Below are 20,075 nucleotides of genomic sequence, written 5' to 3'. Positions count from 1 at the left end.
TCCTGCCTCATCTCTCCATCCTTCTCCTCCTGCCTCATCTCTCCATCATTCTCCTCCTGCCTCATCTCTCCATCATTCTCCTCCTGCCTCATCTCTCCATCCTTCTCCTCCTGCCTCATCTCTCCATTCTTCTCCTCCTGCCTCATCTCTCCATCATTCTCCTCCTGCCTCATCTCTCCATCCTTCTCCTCCTGCCTCATCTCTCCATCCTTCTCCTCCTGCCACATCTCTATTCACATCTCCGTAGAATACTCAACCGTGGTGCTTATTTGAACCTGGGTCCCTCCTGCATGCATTAAAACAGTGTCAGCCCTATGAGCTCAAGCCTATAACATTAGCTTGAGGAGCTAACACATAATTTATAACTTGGTCAGTTGCTTAACTGTGAATGTTATGCTGTAGGGCTAGAGTTCCCCCATCTGGTGAAATGTTTTTCATGCAATGCATTTCTATCTACAGCTCTGTTTTCATTTGGTCGGGTCTGTGTGTTGTGGGAGAAGTGAAATAAACAAAAGAGCACATCGGATTTACTTAGTTTTACTACAGAGAGAACATATGGTAGTGAGAGGAAGCCAAGTGGCCGGGAGTGGGAGGTGGAACGTGATGGATTTTGGTTGACATTTGGCTAATTTTCTAATCGATTAAACATTTAATCTCAATACAGTTTTCTGTCAACCAAAACTAGAATATGTTACGAACAGAGTGGACTAAGTTTTGTAGACACTGCCTTTTGCCAAAGGTGTAAAAAAAAAAAGTGCGTTGTTTAGGAGTGAAAATGGGAATCGAGTTATTGCACATGCGCAGCTCATAGTAAGCGTTCTCCAACGGAAATAAGCAAACTTCTGCTTAGAACACGCCAATAGGATCTCGCTAGTTTATGCTTGGCTCCGCCCACTATGACTCGTTTGGAAACGACAGGCTGTGGTCTATCTTGGTTTATGTTATAAAAAAAAAAATCTTTGGTCAAGCGTCCGGAGCCGCCTGAAAAGAGAGAAATTCAGTAAACTACGAGATATCTACATAGAAAACAACCGAAAAAATAAAAAAGGAAAGGTATGTCACAAAAACATATTTTAGATGACAGAGGAGATTTTGTTGTTCATATCTTTGATTTTAAAACGGACAACACCGTCCGTCTGGAAGTAGAAACTGTCGGTTTGGCCTCTGCGAAACAGGAAATCCAACATGGCGGGCTGATTGTTTGCGGAAAGTTGAAGCAGCAAAGCCAAGTAACTAGTTAAACCTTCACAGCCTAGTCAACAACCAATGTTGTGGTTTTTCCTGTGAAAATCTGTATAATACATTACATATTTGGTGAAGGGCCCAATATCTTTGGATGTAGCACGTGCACATGATTGTTTGGCTAGCAATGCTAATCGGCTAACTGTTTGTTAGCCTGTGAAACGCATAACACTACTACCGTGAGTTACTTCATTTATGTTAGTGAAGTTTTACACATTGGCAGAGTTTTTCTTATTTGTGAATTTGCATGGCTATCGATTCTGAATTTGTTGTGAAAGGCATTTTGCAAGTTGTACCACTAGCTAGTTGGTTAGCTGGTTGTCTCGCCGCCAGCTGATGACTAATGATTTTCAGCCAGTTGAGGACACGGCCATCCGCTCTGTTTTCCCCCAAGAAGCATATGGCGTTTTTAAAAGATACGACTTTTATGTCCAGTTTGTTATATTTCTTTTGAATTTGATTCGATTTGTTGTTTTAGATCAAATCTCCAACAAACGTTATTGTAGCTGTAGCCTGCTTATTTTTTCAAACGATTGTTCTGTAAGGGGACGTTTTAAGAGCCCCAACACTTAGTCTGAACGTTACGCCTTGATCTGACTGCGTAATACATTCTGCAGTCACTTTTTTCATTATACAATCCAAAATGTTTTGTGGATATGTGTGCAGCAGAAATTCAATATTCACCCTTTTCTAATGTTTCTTTAAGTCTACGCTATGGATAAATCCAACGAACGCACCGCAACTGCCTCTGCAATGCAATGCTGCTGAGTTCCATTGGAAGTGAATGTACCTCTGGTGTACCATGACACCTTGTGCACACGGTTGCTTTAAAACCTCTTAAGGATCCGCCCCTTATTTTTGAAATGACATACCTAACGGACTGACTACATCGCTAGCTTTGTGTGTGCAAGCGTTGCAAAGTCAATGTAGAAATCTATATTATTCAATTATTGCACTCACACTGCTTGCGCGCCATCATCTGGTTGTGATATAGTCGCCTTCTGCTACTATTTCCGTTCTACAGCATACGTTCGGCCGCGTTCGATATTTCCAACGTACCACACAGAAACGCAACTGCCTCAGAAACGCAACGCTGCAAGGCGAACGCGACGTTACGTTGGAAACAAATGTAATTCTGGTGATACCAAAAATGCGATGTCGCTGTCGGTGTGTTCGCCAGCGTATGTCAAATTCAGTGTTCTGTAGTAACTTGTGTTCGCGGTGTATTCTTCTAAAAACCTAAAGGTTAAATTAATAAACTACCCTGTTTATTTAGATTTAGGGTAACCCACAAGGTCATGTTTACGGAAAACAGACCGAAGGCCGTCTGAAAACACGTGTGTAAATGTGTTGTTGCTGTCTACAACTGTGATGAAACAGGTTAAATCATTATTATTGTATTTGTTAAATTATTTTGATGTGAGATTTATGTTTCTAGAATCGTATCGGCAATTTTGATAATTCTATTTATTGTTTAGATGGATTATTTGTCTCGTTTTGGCTTCTAGAGCCAATTAACCTTTAAACAGAACATGTAAGGTCCTTGAACTATAAGGAGTAAAGTTAGGCCCCGTTCGTCCAGCATTGGGCTTAATAATAATAAATACAATGTTTCTCGCTAATAGATGTTGCTTTTTTATCAATATTATAGGCTTCGTTCCACTGCAACATTGTAGAATCTTGTATTAACATAGTAAAATGTATTTATATATTGTATTTATATATACTTTATATATACTTCAGCTAAATCTGATTCACAACTGACACTTTAGCTGAATCTGATCCACAACTGTTACTTTAGCTAAATCTGATTCAGCTAAATCTGATTCACAACTGTTACTTTAGCTGAATCTGATCCACAACTGTTACTTTAGCTAAATCTGATTCACAACTGTTACTTTAGCTGAATCTGATCCACAACTGTTACTTTAGCTAAATCTGATCCACAACTGTTACTTTAGCTAAATCTGATTCACAACTGTTACTTTAGCTAAATCTGATCCACAACTGTTACTTTAGCTGAATCTGATCCACAACTTTTACTTTAGCTGAATCTGATCCACAACTGTTACTTTAGCTAAATCTGATCCACAACTTTTACTTTAGCTGAATCTGATCCACAACTGTTACTTTAGCTAAATCTGATCCACAACTGTTACTTTAGCTGATTCTGATCCACAACTGTTACTTTAGCTGAATCTGATCCACAACTGTTACTTTAGCTGAATCTGATCCACAACTGTTGCTACAGTAGTATTTGATACAAGCCCTGTTTTGACTTTCTGAATTGACTGTTTTTATTTGTTTATCCTTTCCTGTTTGGTCAATGTCACTATTATAGTAAATTATATTTTGTTGTACATGATATGAAGTATCAATATCAGTTGTTGTTAATGTCTAATCTTTGTTAGAAAGATGTTCACCTTCTTTCAAATTTCACTAAAACTGTGTGTTAAGTTTGTACGTTTTTACAATGACCACCTATTTCCCCCCCCCCCCCTTCCTGTCTGTTCCCTGTTTGCTTGCTGGTTTTTGTTTTCTCCAGTGAAGACACATGAACAAATCCTCTGCTCTGTCTAGACCTAACCAACAGAAGCCCGATGTTCTAGAAGTTGTGCTAGAACAGTTTGACCTGGATCGGAACTGATTTTGAAAGTGCTTGTGTGAAACAAAATGGAAAACTGATCAATCCCAAAAAGCCAGTCTTGTTTTCCAGTTTGATTTCTACTGTCTATAGCCCTGTCACAGGACGAGCCAGAGAGAAGACCAACCAATAATCCTCCTCTCTGTGTCTTTCTCCTCTCCAACTCTTTCAGCTTTGCGTTGCTATTGGAGCGTTGTGCTGCTCCCCTTTCCAGCCCGCTGAGTCTGATTGGAGGGCTGGGAGTTGGAATCCCGCCCCCGCAGCGCCTCTTATGCCACGCCTCCCTGCTTCTGGCCCAGCTCAAAGCACAGCTCACCATCAATCAGCTCGTTGCCGCGGGAAACATCGCCAACGCCGTTACCTGCGCCAACCATCCACTACCCTCCCCTCACCCCCATCCTCCTCTTGCCCTCTTCCTCAACCTCTTGAAAGCGGTATCCACCACCAATAACATGTACCATCCCCTATATAATCCGTCAGGGGGTCAGTACTCTTCACAAGCCCAGAGAACACCAGCTCAGATGGGACGGTATGGACTCACACAAGCCCAGTCCGGGATGGACCCTCTGTTGGCCTCACGCCTGGGTCTGGGCCCTGTCTCTGCTGGTGGTTCCTCTGGTTTTTCCAGCCAGGGGGGCATGATGTCCTCGATGGGGTACAACCTGGGGCAGAGATCAACCGGGATGACCCCGGAGTTGGAGATAGACCACCACATCCGCTGGGCCAGAGAGGACGTGAGACTGCTCAGCCAGATGGTGCAACAGAAACAGAACCAGCAGACCCAAATGAATCTTCGCCTGAATCGCAACCCCGGGGATGAGCTTTCGTCTAGGGTAGGGATGGGTAGCTACACCTCTGGCCGGTCCTGCATCGACCAGCAGAGCTCCATGGCCTCCTGGTCTGGCCACCTGACCCAGTCTGCTTCCTCTAAACTCTTCTCCTCCCCCCTCCCTCAGTCGTCCCCTTCCACCTCCCAGATGTACCAAAGCCAAACCTCTGGGTTTGGTGGTGCGGGAGAGCCGGGACCCACCTCAATGGGTTCTGAGGCGCCCCTGAGTGTCTCCGCCTCGTCTGGCACCGATCCTCCAGCCCGGTACACACCAGAGTCCGCCAGCAACATCCTGGCGAGTTTTGGCTTGTCCAACGAGGACTTGGAGCTCCTGAGCCACTATCCAGACGATCAGCTGACCCCAGACAACCTGCCCTTCATCCTCAGAGACATCTGCATCCGTAAGGCCAATAGAAACATTGATGTGGACCATCGGCATGACAACAGACCCAGCCCGGGGTCGGACCACTTCGGACAGAGCAATGTTATCGATTATGGAAATATTGATGCTTCTAAATACGACAGTTATGACCATGTTCGATCCAATAGTTACGGCGGACAAGATCCGCTCCCGAAAGAGTCGTTGAAATACTCTGTCAGGGACTCTCCAAGCGGGCACACCGGGACACCGTATGGCAGTGTTGGAAGACCCATGACCTCAGTCCTTTCCGAGCAACAGCAGATTTGCAGCGCTGCAGTCCAGAGTTCTATCTCTCTCCCCAAGAATGACAACGACTCTCGTATCGGTCTTCCTCCGCCTTCCAGCCTGACCCAAAAGACCCTCAAAAGCCACGACTTATCTAAAGCAGCACCCAAACCTATGAACATCCCTGTCCACGGCGGAGACCAAGGACTCGACCGACTCCTCTCATCTCAGAATCGAGGCACTGCTCGAGGCCAGGTTCAGCCTCGGTCCGACCTGGTGGTTCTTAGTGGTGGAGTTGGAGGAGATGCAAGACTCAAGATCGGAGGTATCCCAGTGGGGATTCCTCCTCCCACGCCACCCCTCATGTGGCCTCCCCTATTCCCCGTCATGAATCCGGCGGTTCCCCCTCCCGGTCACGTTCCGGTGACTTGTCCGCCTCCTCAGATGGGTCCGCCTCCCCGGATAGGTCCACCTCCCCGGATAGGTCCGCCTCCCCTGGTGGGTCCGCCTCCCCAGATGGGTCCACCTCCCCGGATAGGTCCGCCTCCCCTGGTGGGTCCGCCTCCCCTGATGGGTCCACCTCCGTCGACGTTCCAGCAGATCAACATCCCACCCCCAACGTTGATGGTACCGACGAGGTTGCCGGCCCCGACCACGATGAGCGATTACTCCGCAGCTTCTCCCAGAATCTTTCCTCATACCTGTTCTCTCTGTAACGTAGAATGTGCCCAGCTAAAGGTGAGTTTTCGTCATACTATAACCTGAGTTTTCGTCATACTATAACCTGTCTTGACCAGACCTGGGTTGAGATACCATTTCAAATACGTTGAGTTTTTTTCTCTAGCCCAAGGGGCTGTTCAATTCTGGTCCTCGAAGGCCTGAAACACAACATTTGTTTTTGCTTCTACCTGGTATCCCGGGTCTGAATCAGTCCCAGATAATTAAACGGGTGTTTTGGCCCTCCAATGACAGCCCTGCTCCAGCCTGCCTTCATTTAATCAAGTTTAATCAAGCCAATATAAATGATTTGGAATAAATAGTATGTGAACCCAGGTCTTAAACCCCTTCGTACTGACTTTTGGGTTTGTGTATCTTTGAACCTCTAGTTGTATCTCAAGACTTCTCTTGTTGAATGTGTTTCCATTTTGTTAATTCAAAAACTTAAGTCTAGCTATGAAGCGATTACCACTCGTTGACCCCCCCCCCCCCCCCCACAATGCACGGTGAGTTGAGATGTACTAAAACAAATGGAAATAATGTGAAAATGCTTTTTAGAGTAAAATATTGGCAAATTGCTTGAGGAATATGTAAACATTAAATCCTGGACAGCATTCAACATTATATTTATTATATATATTTATTATATTATATTTATTATATTTATTATATTATATTTATTATATTATATTTATTATATATATTTATTATATTTATTATATTTATTATATATATTTATTATATTTATTATATTTATTATATATATTTATTATATTATATTTATTATATTATATTTATTATATTATATTTATTATATATATTTATTATATTTATTATATTTATTATATTTATTATATTATATTATTATATTATATTTATTATATATATTTATTATATTATATTTATTATATTATATTTATTATATTATATTTATTATATTTATTATATATATTTATTATATTATATTTATTATATTATATTATTATATATATTTATTATATTATATTTATTATATTATATTATTATATATATTTATTATATTTATTATATTTATTATATATATTTATTATATTATATTTATTATATTATATTTATTATATATATTTATTATATTATATTTATTATATTATATTTATTATATTATATTTATTATATATATTTATTATATTTATTATATATATTTATTATATTATATTTATTATATTATATTTATTATATTATATTTATTATATATATTTATTATATTTATTATATATATTTATTATATTATATTTATTATATTATATTTATTATATTATATTTATTATATATATTTATTATATATATTTATTATATATATTTATTATATATATTATTATTTATATTTATTATATTTATTATATATATTTATTATATTATATTTATTATATTATATTTATTATATTATATTTATTATATATATTTATTATATTATATTATTATATTATATTTATTATATATATTTATTATATTATATTTATTATATTTATTATATATATTTATTATATATATTTATTATATATTTATTATATATATTTATTATATTATATTATTATATATATTTATTATATTATATTATTATATTATATTTATTATATTATATTTATTATATATATTTATTATATATATTTATTATATATATTTATATTATATTATTATATATATTTATTATATTATATTTATTATATTTATTATATATATTTATTATATTATATTATTATATTTATTATATATATTATTATATATATTATTATATATATTTATTATATTTATTATATTATATTTATTATATTTATTATATATATTATTATATATATTTATTATATTATTTATTATATATATTATTATATTTATTATATATATTTATTATATATATTTATTATATTTATTATATTATATTTATTATATTATTATATATTTATTATATATATTATTATATATATTTATTATATTTATTATATATATTATTATATATATTTATTATATATATTTATTATATTTATTATATTATATTTATTATATTTATTATATTTATTATATTATATTATATTTATTATATTTATTATATATATTTATTATATATATTTATTATATATATTTATTATATTTATTATATTATATTTATTATATTATATTTATTATATTATATTTATTATATATATTTATTATATATATTTATTATATTTATTATATATATTTATTATATATATTTATTATATTTATTATATTATATTTATTATATTATATTTATTATATAATTTATTATATTATATTATTATATTATATTTATTATATATATTATTATATATATTATATATATATTTATTATATTTATTATATATATTTATTATATTATATTTATTATATTATATTTATTATATATATTTATTATATATAAATTATTTAATACTGTATGTCATGAGATTTCTTTCTTTTTTTATAGATCTTTTTTTCCAAACCTCTTGAAATATTGTATTTGTATATAATAATAATAATATTGTATTTGTATATAAATGCCTTGTTGACTTTATAAGCCATTGGGTTTAATGTGTGACTTTCGATGACTTTGATTTTTTTGACTCTGTATAAACCGTTACCATTGTTCTATCAATAGGCCTTTACCATGGTCAATGAATGAATGATTTAGCTAACTATGCCACATGTATCTATCTCTCTATATCTCTATCTATATATATATCTATATCTCTATATCTCTCTATCTATCTATATCTCTCCATATATCTCTATCTCTATATATCTATATCTCTATCTATCTCTATATATCTATATCTATATATCTATCTCTCTATATCTCTATCTATATATATATATATATATATCTATATATATATATATATATATATCTATATATATATATATCTCTATCTATCTCTATATATCTATATATATCTATATCTCTATCTATCTCTATATATCTATATATATCTATATCTCTATCTATCTCTATATATCTATATATATCTATATCTCTATCTATCTCTATATATCTATATATATCTATATCTCTATCTCTATATATCTATATCTCTATATATATCTATCTCTCTATATCTCTATCTATCTCTATATATATCTATCTCTCTATATCTCTATCTATCTCTATATATATCTATCTCTCTATATCTCTATATCTATCTATATCTCTCCATATATCTCTATCTCTATTTATATATATCTCTATATATCTCACTCGAACCCCTGGATACGGTGTAAACCAATGACAGTAACTCTCACCACATACTCCTCTACTAACTTTTCGTACAATTTATTTAGTTACTTTGTTATTTTTTTTGGGGGGGGGGGGGAGAGAAGTTGGCTGCCGAGAGAATCCGTTCCAGAGAATCTACAGAGAATATTCCAGATGCTGCTTTCCCCGTCAGACCCCCCCCCCCAACAGACTCTTGCCGTACCTACCTAGTGTTGTTCTTGGTAGAACAGGCAGCGTGTGTAACTAGGCTATTTGTGTAGTATAGCATTTTTAACTAACTCCTGCTATGTAAAAGCAGAGGAATTGGGCTTTTTGCACTAGCTGCAAGGTGGGAAACCAAACTGATATTGAAAGGACTTGTTTGAGGGCGACGCGGTGGAGACTGACTCAGACTGACTGTCGTCTCTGTTTTGACCAACAGAACTGGATTGCGCATCAAAACACCAGCCTCCACATCGACAACTGCCGGCTGCTCAGGAAATTGTGGGTTATGTCTCCGGTCTTTTGTTTTTTAAATATAATGTCTGCCTGGCTCTTTCTAAATGTAGTATTTTCCTCAATTCCTCGTGTCCTCTCCCCTCATCTCCTCCTCTAAGTCCATTGGAGGAGAAAGTCCTAGTGGACTCGATAGCTTCTCCTCCAATACAGCTGAGAAAGGAGGTTGAGGGAAATAGGATGCGAGGGAATCGCAGAAAGGCGACTTTATATCTATGATCCCAACGATCGTCGTCACGTTGTACATTAATTACTACTCCCCTTTTTCCTTCTTCCAGGTATCCTGACTGGAACGGGGAAACTGTATCAAGGTGAGGAACTAAAGTAGAAGGGATCCCTCTGAAGGTCATCGCTGACTCAGTTCTTAGCTTACATTTTAAACCAGAATAACTTCTTCAGGCTGTGCTTACTGGCCTAGTTCCCTTCTCTCCTTCCCTCTCTTTCTCCATCCTCTCCTCTCTCCCTCCTTTTCTCTCTCTCTCCAGCCCTGCTCCCAGTAGAAATGACAACAACCAGAGTTCTTCCAAACGTCGCCAGACCAACTCCCGTTCTCTGTCCCGTTCTCCTTCTCCTCGCCTCTCCTCCTACCGCACCACTTCCTCCTCTGCTCGCCGACCTCGATCCAGGGAACGATCCCGCTCCCGGGAACGTAGACACAGCGCCGGTAGACGGCGTTCCCGGTCTCCTGGTTCGCGTCGGGAGCGTGACCCTCCGGCGTCGTCGTCTTCGCACCGGGATCGGGAACGTCGGCGTTCCCGCTCGCCCCAGACAACTTCTTCATCCCGGAGGAGGTAAGATGACAGAAAAGTCAATAGACTGTATTGCTTTTTAATTTATAGTTGATAAAACATTTTATTTTTAAGTGTAATAAAATGAATTAAAATAATTGAAGTTAATTAATTCATCCAGGTCGCGTTCTAGGAGCTATGAACGGGAGCGTCGGGAGGCGAGGAAGAGGAGCCCTTCAGGAGGAGGGAAGACCAGCCAGCAGAAGTCTAGCAGTGCTGAGAGACTGGCCAAGAAACTACTGGAGTCATCTGGTAAGAGAGAGAGAGAGAGGGAACAATTATCCTGTTTACAGCCCGGTGAGGAGACCGCTTTTAGCCCGGGGCTAAATGAGTGTTCACACATTCTAAAGTGGCCTAACACTGACCTTAGCCCAGGGTTAACACTGACCTTAGCCCAGGGTTAACACTGACCTTAGCCCAGGGTTAACACTGACCTTAGCCCAGGGTTAACACGGACCTTAGCCCAGGGTTAACACGGACCTTAGCCCAGGGTTAACACGGACCTTAGCCCAGGGTTAACACGGACCTTAGCCCAGGGTTAACACGGACCTTAGCCCAGGGTTAACACGGACCTTAGCCCAGGGTTAACACGGACCTTAGCCCAGGGTTAACACGGACCTTAGCCCAGGGTTAACACGGACCTTAGCCCAGGGTTAACACGGACCTTAGCCCAGGGTTAACACGGACCTTAGCCCAGGGTTAACACGGACCTTAGCCCAGGGTTAACACGGACCTTAGCCCAGGGTTAACACGGACCTTAGCCCAGGGTTAACACGGACCTTAGCCCAGGGTTAACACGGACCTTGGCCCAGGGTTAACACTGACCTTGGCCCAGGGTTAACACTGACCTTGGCCCAGGGTTAACACTGACCTTAGCCCAGGGTTAACACGGACCTTAGCCCAGGGTTAACACTGACCTTAGCCCAGGGTTAACACTGACCTTAGCCCAGGGCCAGTTGAGTTGAGTTTATTTTTACAGGGACAGTGCACATTAATCAACATTTCAGTAAAAGTGCCGGTTTTAGCCAACCGGCTAATTTTTCAACCGCAGTCCCTGGGCAGGTTATTAAAAACAATTACAATAGCAACATAGAACAAGCAAGACATGGCAACATAGGACAAGCAAGACGTAGCATACAGACAGAGCAACATAGGACAAGCAAGACGTAGCATACAGACAGAGCAACAGGACAAAAAGCAACAAGACAAAATTCATAAAAGCAACAAAGTGTTTCCACACCTCACAAGCTACAGACAACAGACAACATGGAGTGGCAACACACAGCTAGGGACCATGTTCACAAATCTGATTGACCTTTAGCCATGTCTTCAAGCATTTTGTGAAAGTGTGATATGTGGTGCAGTTATGTGTGTCTGATGGCAGTGTATTCCAGACATGGGAAGCTCTCACAGAGAATGCAGATTTACTAAAGGTGCTTTTCCTTAAGGGAACTATACAGTCACCTCTCATGGCAGACCTTGTGGATCTGCTGCCAGGAGTCTTAGCCTGAAGGATAGCCCAGGGTTAACACTGACCTTAGCCCAGGGCTAGCTGGAGTAGGGTTAACACTGACCTTAGCCCAGGGCTAGCTGGAGCAGGGTTAACACTGACCTTAGCCCAGGGCCAGTCTTAGCCTGAAGGTTAGCCCAGGGCCAGTCTTAGCCTGAAGGTTAGCCCAGGGCCAGTCTTAGCCTGAAGGATAGCCCAGGGACAGTCTTAGCCTGAAGGATAGCCCAGGGACAGTCTTAGCCTGAAGGATAGCCCAGGGACAGTCTTAGCCTGAAGGATAGCCCAGGGACAGTCTTAGCCTGAAGGATAGCCCAGGGACAGTCTTAGCCTGAAGGATAGCCCAGGGACAGTCTTAGCCTGAAGGATAGCCCAGGGACAGTCTTAGCCTGAAGGATAGCCCAGGGACAGTCTTAGCCTGAAGGATAGCCCAGGGACAGTCTTAGCCTGAAGGATAGCCCAGGGACAGTCTTAGCCTGAAGGATAGCCCAGGGTTAATGATGCAGTGTGAAGAGGTGCAGTTGAATCTCAATGGTCTTTCCTTGATTCCTCTCGCCTTCAAAAGTGGGGGGAGGAACTTCAGCTTTTCTCCTCCAATTAGTTTTGAGATGGAAGGTAAGTCGAGTGGATGTGAAGAATCAAGGAAATCACATTGATTCATTCTTCTACACTCTGGTCAAGAGAACCAGTACATTACTTATCTCTCACACCCTGACCCAATGTCACCCCCTCTCCTTCCAGCCCCCTCTCCTTCCAGCCGGCCTCTCTCCCCCTCTCCTTCCAGCCGGCCTCTCTCCCCCTCTCCTTCCAGCCGGCCTCTCTCCCCCTCTCCTTCCAGCCGGCCTCTCTCCCCCTCTCCTTCCAGCCGGCCTCTCTCCCCCTCTCCTTCCAGCCGGCCTCTCTCCCCCTCTCCTTCCAGCCGGCCTCTCTCCCCCTCTCCTTCCAGCCGGCCTCTCCTTCCAGCCCCCCTCTCCTTGCAGCCCCCCTCTCCTTCCAGCTGGCCTCTCTCCCCCTCTCCTTCCAGCCGGCCTCTCTCCCCCTCTCCTTCCAGCCGGCCTCTCTCCCCCTCTCCTTCCAGCCGGCCTCTCTCCCCCTCTCCTTCCAGCCGGCCTCTCTCCCCCTCTCCTTCCAGCCGGCCTCTCTCCCCCTCTCTTTCCAGCTGGCCTCTCTCCCCCTCTCCTTCCAGCCGGCCTCTCTCCCCCTCTCTTTCCAGCTGGCCTCTCTCCCCCTCTCCTTCCAGCCGGCCTCTCTTTGATCCATCTCTTTGTATTCCAGCCGGCCTCTCCCTGACTAAGAACACCAGTCTAGAAGTTCTGATGCAGTCCCTGGCCCCTGCTCTCCTGGCCGAGCTCGCCAAAAAGAAAGGAGTCACTTCTGCCAAGGGAGGTGCCGGCAAGGGAGGCCGCTCCTCCTCCCGGAAGACTGAAACGGGAACGTCCAAGGGTGGCAAGGCAGGCACCGGATCTGGGAGGACATCAAACAAGAAATCCTCCTCGCCCTCCAAATCATCCTTCAAATCGTCCAGCTCAGCTCCTTCCAAGGTATGGCTTTTGTGTGTGTTAAATAAATAAATAAGACTGATAAGATGGGATCTTCCACAAGGTGAAGACCTTCAGACAGCCGATCGTGATGATGTCATCGTGATGATGTCATTGCCGCTCCCATAGTACTGAACGGTCAACGTTGGCATCACGGCGGCGGCTCCGTGCCTAAAAAAATGGCGGTCTCCGAACAACTTTAACCCCCATTTGAACTGCCGCCATAATAAAGGCCTGACTAGGGTACGGAGTAGTTTTGGCACAGCTGCGGTCCCTCGGCATAGCATGTGTGTGTGTGTGTCCCCCTGAATCTGGCGCTAGTTTTTCCCATTTTAGTCACTGGTCTGACTACGCTGGATGGTGTTTGACATCAGAACTGGGCTGGACCATCTTGGTAGGGGGGGTTTAGCTGGCCCACTGGGTCAGCTAAATGCTCATATAGATGATTATGACAACAGACATATAGTGGAAGTCACTATATATCACTAATATTATAATTTGTATATGATTACAGCCTTGAGTCTTCTTGGATATGATGCTACAAGCTTGACACACCTGTATTTTGGGAGTTTCTTCCATTCTTCTCTGCAGAACCTCTCAAGTTCTGTCAGGTTGGATGGGGAGCGTCGCTGCACGGCTATCTTCAGGTCTCTCCAGAGATGTTCGATCGAGTTCAAGAGTTCAAGTCCAGGCTCTGGCTGGGCCACTCAAGGACATTCAGAATTGTCCCGAAGCCACTCCTGCGTTGTCTTGGCTGTGTGCTTAGGGTTGTTGTCCTGTTGGAAGGTGAACCTTCGCCCCAGTCTGAGGTCCTGAGCGCTCTGGAACAGGTTTTCATCAAGGATCTCTCTGTACTTTGCGCAGTTCATCTTTCCCTCGATGCTGACTAGTCTCTTAGCCCCTGCTGCTGAAAAACATCCCCACAGCATGATGCTGCCACCACCATGCTTCACCATAGGGGTGGTGCCAGTTTTCTTCCAGATGTGACGCTTGGCATTCAGGCCAAAGAGTCCAATCTTGGTTTCATCAGACCAGAGAATCTTGTTTCTCAAGGTCTGAGAGTCCTTTAGGTGTCTTTTGGCAAACTCCAAGTGGGCTGTCATGTGCCTTTCACTGAAGAGTGGCTTCCATCTGACCACTCAACCATAAAGTTCTGATTGGTGGAGTGCTGCTGAGATGGTTGTCCTTCTGGAAGGTTCTCCCATCTCCACAGAGGAACTCTGGAGCTCTGTCAGAGGGACCATCGGGTGCTTGCTCACCTCCCTGACCAAGGCCATTCTCCCGCGATTGCTCAGTTTGGCCGGGAGGCCAGCTCTAGGAAGAGCCTTGGTGGTTCCAAACTTCTTCTATTTAAGAATGATGGACAGACATTTTTGGTACCCTTCCCCAGATCTGTGTCTCAACACAATCCTGTCTCGGAGCTCTACGGACAATTCCTTCAACCTCAAGGCTGGTATCTGCTCTGACATGCACTGTCAACTGTGGGACCTTGTATAGACAGGTGTGTGCCTTTCCAAATCATGTCCAATCAACTGAATTTACCACAGGTGGACTCCAATCAGGTTATAGAAACATCTCAAGGGTGATCAATGGAAACAGGATTCACCTGAGCTCATTTTCATCTCATTTTCACCTGAGTCTCATAGCAAAAGGTCTGAATACTTATGGAAAAATAAATGTGTTTGTTTTGCAAATTGTATAAAAAAAATGATTCTAAACCTGTTTTGGGTCATTTAGGGGGTTTTCTTTCCTTTTTAATCCATTTTAGACCAGTTAACAGAATGTGGAACAACTCTGGGGATCTGAAATATATATATGTGTGTGTGTGTGTGTGTATTTATTATCTCGCACAGTACCAGTGAAAGGTTTGGACACATTCCAGGGTTTTTCTTTATTTTTACTATTTTCTGCATTGTAGAATAACAGTGAAGACGTCAGAACTATGAAATAACACATAACATGTGTCTCTTTGAGCTGTCATTGTGACTCTTCAGACATTTGACACTAAAGAATATCCCCACTACCAACACTACAGAATATCCCCTCTAACAACACTAAAGAATATCCCCACTAACAACACTAAAGAATATCCCCACTACCAACACTACAGAATATCCCCTCTAACAACACTAAAGAATATCCCCACTAACAACACTAAAGAATATCCCCACTAACAACACTAAAGAATATCCCCACTACCAACACTAAAGAATATCCCCACTACCAACACTAAAGAATATCCCCACTAACAACACTAAAGAATATCCCCACTAACAACACTAAAGAATATCCCTCCCAACACACATCTCACTAACAACACTAAAGAATATCCCCCCCAACACACATCTCACTAACAACACTAAAGAATATCCGCTCGAACAACCAGCTCACTACCAACACTAAAGAATATCCCCTCTAATACACAGCTCACTACCAATAACAGTCTGGTCTCTCTCTTTCTAGACTAAGAAGAAGGGAGCACCAGGGACCTCCGCTCTGTTAAGACTGAAGAATATCCCCCAACACACAGCCCATGATGAGGTGGTGAAGGCCGTGGAACCCTTCGGAAAGATCAACACCGTCATTCAGCTCAAGCCCATACAGCAGGTACTGTATCTTACCAGATGTCCGGAGTGCCCCGAACCCCAATCGTTCCTATAGTTCAAGGCCATAAACCAGGTATTTACAAACACTGGTCTTTCCCTTCGTTGATGTTCTCCGTCATGTCCAAAGACACAACTAATCAACCACAAATACATCTCTCTTCCGTCCTCCTCCGCTTCTCTTCATATTGGTTTTGGTGTATTTAAAAAATAAAATAACGAGTGGTCTAATAAACTAAACCCTCTCTCTCTCCTCCCTCCATCCCCCTCTCTCTCTGCTCCCTCCACCCCCCCTCTCTCTCCTCCCTCCATCCCCCTCTCTCTCTGCTCCCTCCATCCCCCTCTCTCTCTGCTCCCTCCATCCCCCTCTCTCTCTGCTCCCTCCACCCCCCCTCTCTCTGCTCCCTCCATCCCCCTCTCTCTCTGCTCTCTCCATCCCCCTCTCTCTCTGCTCCCTCCATCCCCCTCTCTCTCTGCTCCCTCCACCCCCCTTCTCTCTGCTCCCTCCACCCCCCTTCTCTCTGCTCCCTCCATCCCCCTCTCTCTCTGCTCCCTCCATCCCCCTCTCTCTCTGCTCCCTCCATCCCCCTCTCTCTCTGCTCCCTCCATCCCCCTCTCTCTCTGCTCCCTCCACCCCCCCTCTCTCTGCTCCCTCCATCCCCCTCTCTCTCTGCTCCCTCCATCCCCCTCTCTCTCTGCTCCCTCCATCCCCCTCTCTCTCTGCTCCCTCCATCCCCCCCTCTCTCTGCTCCCTCCATCCCCCTCTCTCTCTGCTCCCTCCATCCCCCTCTCTCTCTGCTCCCTCCACCCCCTCTCTCTCTGCTCCCTCCATCCCCCTCTCTCTCTGCTCCCTCCATCCCCCTCTCTCTCTGCTCCCTCCATCCCCCTCTCTCTCTGCTCCCTCCATCCCCCTCTCTCTCTGCTCCCTCCATCCCCCTCTCTCTCTGCTCCCTCCATCCCCCTCTCTCTCTGCTCCCTCCATCCCCCTCTCTCTCTGCTCCCTCCATCCCCCTCTCTCTCTGCTCCCTCCATCCCTCTCTCTCTCTGCTCCCTCCATCCCCCCCTCTCTCTTGTTCCCCTCCTCTCTCTCTGCTCCCTCCATCCCCCCCTCTCTCTCTTGTTCCCCTCCTCCCTCTCTCTCTGCTCCCTCCATCCCCCCCTCTCTCTTGTTCCCCTCCTCTCTCTGCTCCCTCCATCCCCCCTCTCTCTCTTGTTCCCCTCCTCTCTCTCTGCTCCCTCCATCCCCCCTCTCTCTCTTGTTCCCCTCCTCTCTCTCTGCTCCCTCCATCCCCCCTCTCTCTCTTGTTCCCCTCCTCTCTCTCTGCTCCCTCCACCCCCCCCTCTCTCTCTGCTCCCTCCACCCCCCCCTCTCTCTCTCCTCCCTCCATCCCCCCCTCTCTCTCCTCCCTCCACCCCCCCCTCTCTCTCCTCCCTCCATCCCCCTCTCTAGGCATCTGTGTTGTTTGAGAGGGAGGAGGATGCTAAGAAGCTGGCTAGCTGTAAGAACCTGACCATCAAAGGCCAGACCGTCACCGTACTAACGGAGAAAGATGCTCTGCTGGACGACTCCAAGGAACTGAACCAAACCAACAAGTCTACCGATGAAAAGTAAGAGAAATCAGCCGCTCGTTTCTTTATTCAATTAGTTAACTCTATATACATTATGATATTCGTTAGTTACACGATGTAGAAATCCATCCACCATTTCCTGGTTGCTAAAGCTCGAAATAGTTTGTCTAATTTCAGTTTGTGACAATAATCTAGTATAGTGTAGAGTCATTGTAACATCTACATTAATCTAGTATAGTGTAGAGAGTCATTGTAACATCTACATTAATCTAGTATAGTGTAGAGAGTCATTGTAACATCTACATTAATCTAGTATAGTGTAGAGAGTCATTGTAACATCTACATTAATCTAGTATAGTGTAGAGAGTCATTGTAACATCTACATTAATCTAGTATAGTGTAGAGAGTCATTGACATCTACATTAATCTAGTATAGTGTAGAGAGTCATTAACATCTACATTAATCTACTATAGTGTAGAGAGTATATTTTCCATAAACAGAAATATTATTTTCACCTGTTTTTGAAGCTGGTTTGAAGCTGGTTTGAAGCTGGTTTGAAGCTGGTGTACAAAAGTAAAAGTCTCAAACTAAATTTAGGAGCGGGAAGCATAGAAATAGATCACATAGAACAGATCTACCTTTTCTTAGACTTTGAAATGACACATTGCCACTTTAACTATATATATACATTTTGCTATAATTAGTTAACTCTAGTATATACAGTAGGATATAGTTAGCTGTAGAATACACAGTGATATAATTAGTTCACTAGTATACTTTGTGTCAAATAACAGCAACGATGCTGGGTTTTTCACGTGTGTATCCAAGAATGGTTCACCATCCAAGGAACATTCAACCAAGTTGACGTGCCGGCATCTCTGTGGGGGGGGGGGGGGGGTTTGCAACTTAATTAGGAAGGTGTTCCTAATGTTTGGTATACTCAATGTGTGTGTGTGTATATATATACACACACACACATTATATATATATATATATATATATATATATATATATATATATATATATCAGTATGAAATAATTAGTTAAAGGGGAATTTCAACCTGGGGGAATCTGGGCTTGTTTTCATCGTGTCCCAAGGCATTTCTAGGACAGTGAGGTGTGTTTCATACAGAATTGTCCAGGAGAAAGGCGAACTTAATTAGGAAGGTGTTCCTAATGTTTGGTGTACTCAGTGTGTGTGTGTATATATATATATATATATATATCAGTATGAAATAATTAGTTAAAGGGGAATTTCAACCTGGGGGAATCTGGGCTTGTTTTCATCGTGTCCCAAGGCATTTCTAGGACAGTGAGGTGTGTTTCATACAGAATTGTCCAGGAGAAAGGCGAACTTAATTAGGAAGGTGTTCCTAATGTTTGGTGTACTCAGTGTGTGTGTGTATATATATATATATATATATATATATATATACAGTATGATATAAGTTAAAGAATACATACATAATTGGAGAAAGGCGGGGCTTCGGACGCTGTATGATACACCCAATGACTGCTTCCTGTGTATTGACGGGGGTGTGTGAGACTAAACATAAATGTAGTCCTTCTTTTGTGTCATTTCGCAAACGGTTTATGTGATACGGATCATATGTTTTTTGTGCGGTTGTCCTTGTTCAATAGGAACATCGCTGAAAGCCGCCCAAAGGCTCTATCAGGGGATTCATTACTAAATATACAAGCATACAAAACATTTTCCAGTCTCTGAAAGACTACATCTTTGTGCTCCCGTCCCTCCCCCAAGGGGGGCTTTAAAAAAAACTCCCGTCCCTCCCCCAAGGGGGGCTAAAAAAAAAACTCCCGTCCCTCCCCCAAGGGGGGCTTAAAAAAAACTCCCGTCCCTCCCCCAAGGGGGGCTTTAAAAAAAAACTCCCGTCCCTCCCCCAAGGGGGGCTTAAAAAAAACCTCCCGTCCCTCCCCCAAGGGGGGCTTAAAAAAAAACTCCCGTCCCTCCCCCAAGGGGGGCTTTAAAAAAAACTCCCGTCCCTCCCCCAAGGGGGGCTTTAAAAAAAAATCCCGTCCCTCCCCCAAGGGGGGCTTAAAAAAAAAAATCCCGTCCCTCCCCCAAGGGGGGCTTTAAAAAAAAAATCCCGTCCCTCCCCCAAGGGGGGCTTTAAAAAAACTCCCGTCCCTCCCCCAAGGGGGGCTTTAAAAAAAAAAATCCCGTCCCTCCCCCAAGGGGGGCTTAAAAAAAAAAAAGGAAGTGGACACCAACAATATGATCCTTTTGG

The 20,075-nt window shown here is 42.3% G+C and overlaps 1 protein-coding gene across 6 annotated transcripts in view; it reads left to right on the top strand.

Moving 5' to 3' along the window:
• The first annotated feature begins 548 nt into the window (after positions 1–548).
• LOC109885277 (uncharacterized) overlaps positions 549–20,075 on the top strand; it is a 73,581-nt gene continuing 54,054 nt past the window's right edge. The window contains exons 1-9 of one of the 6 annotated variants that reach the window (XM_031832631.1): positions 549–1,053; positions 4,059–6,099; positions 9,747–9,808; positions 10,099–10,131; positions 10,306–10,611; positions 10,742–10,860; positions 13,391–13,656; positions 16,117–16,260; positions 17,707–17,864. In XM_031832631.1, the coding sequence (XP_031688491.1) occupies positions 4,339–6,099; positions 9,747–9,808; positions 10,099–10,131; positions 10,306–10,611; positions 10,742–10,860; positions 13,391–13,656; positions 16,117–16,260; positions 17,707–17,864 (2,849 nt within the window). In that variant the 5' untranslated portion in view covers positions 549–1,053; positions 4,059–4,338. Of the gene's footprint in view, positions 1,054–1,114; positions 1,230–1,249; positions 1,422–1,452; positions 2,623–3,787; positions 6,100–9,746; positions 9,809–10,098; positions 10,132–10,305; positions 10,612–10,729; positions 10,861–13,390; positions 13,657–16,116; positions 16,261–17,706; positions 17,865–20,075 lie in introns of those variants that run through there. The other 5 variants (XM_031832626.1, XM_031832627.1, XM_031832630.1 and 2 more) reach the window with 5 other exon arrangements.

The sequence above is a fragment of the Oncorhynchus kisutch genome, linkage group LG9 (genome assembly GCF_002021735.2).
Source record: "Oncorhynchus kisutch isolate 150728-3 linkage group LG9, Okis_V2, whole genome shotgun sequence".
NCBI classification, from domain to species: Eukaryota; Metazoa; Chordata; class Actinopteri; order Salmoniformes; family Salmonidae; genus Oncorhynchus; species Oncorhynchus kisutch.
This window is presented reverse-complemented; position numbering and strand designations above follow the sequence as displayed.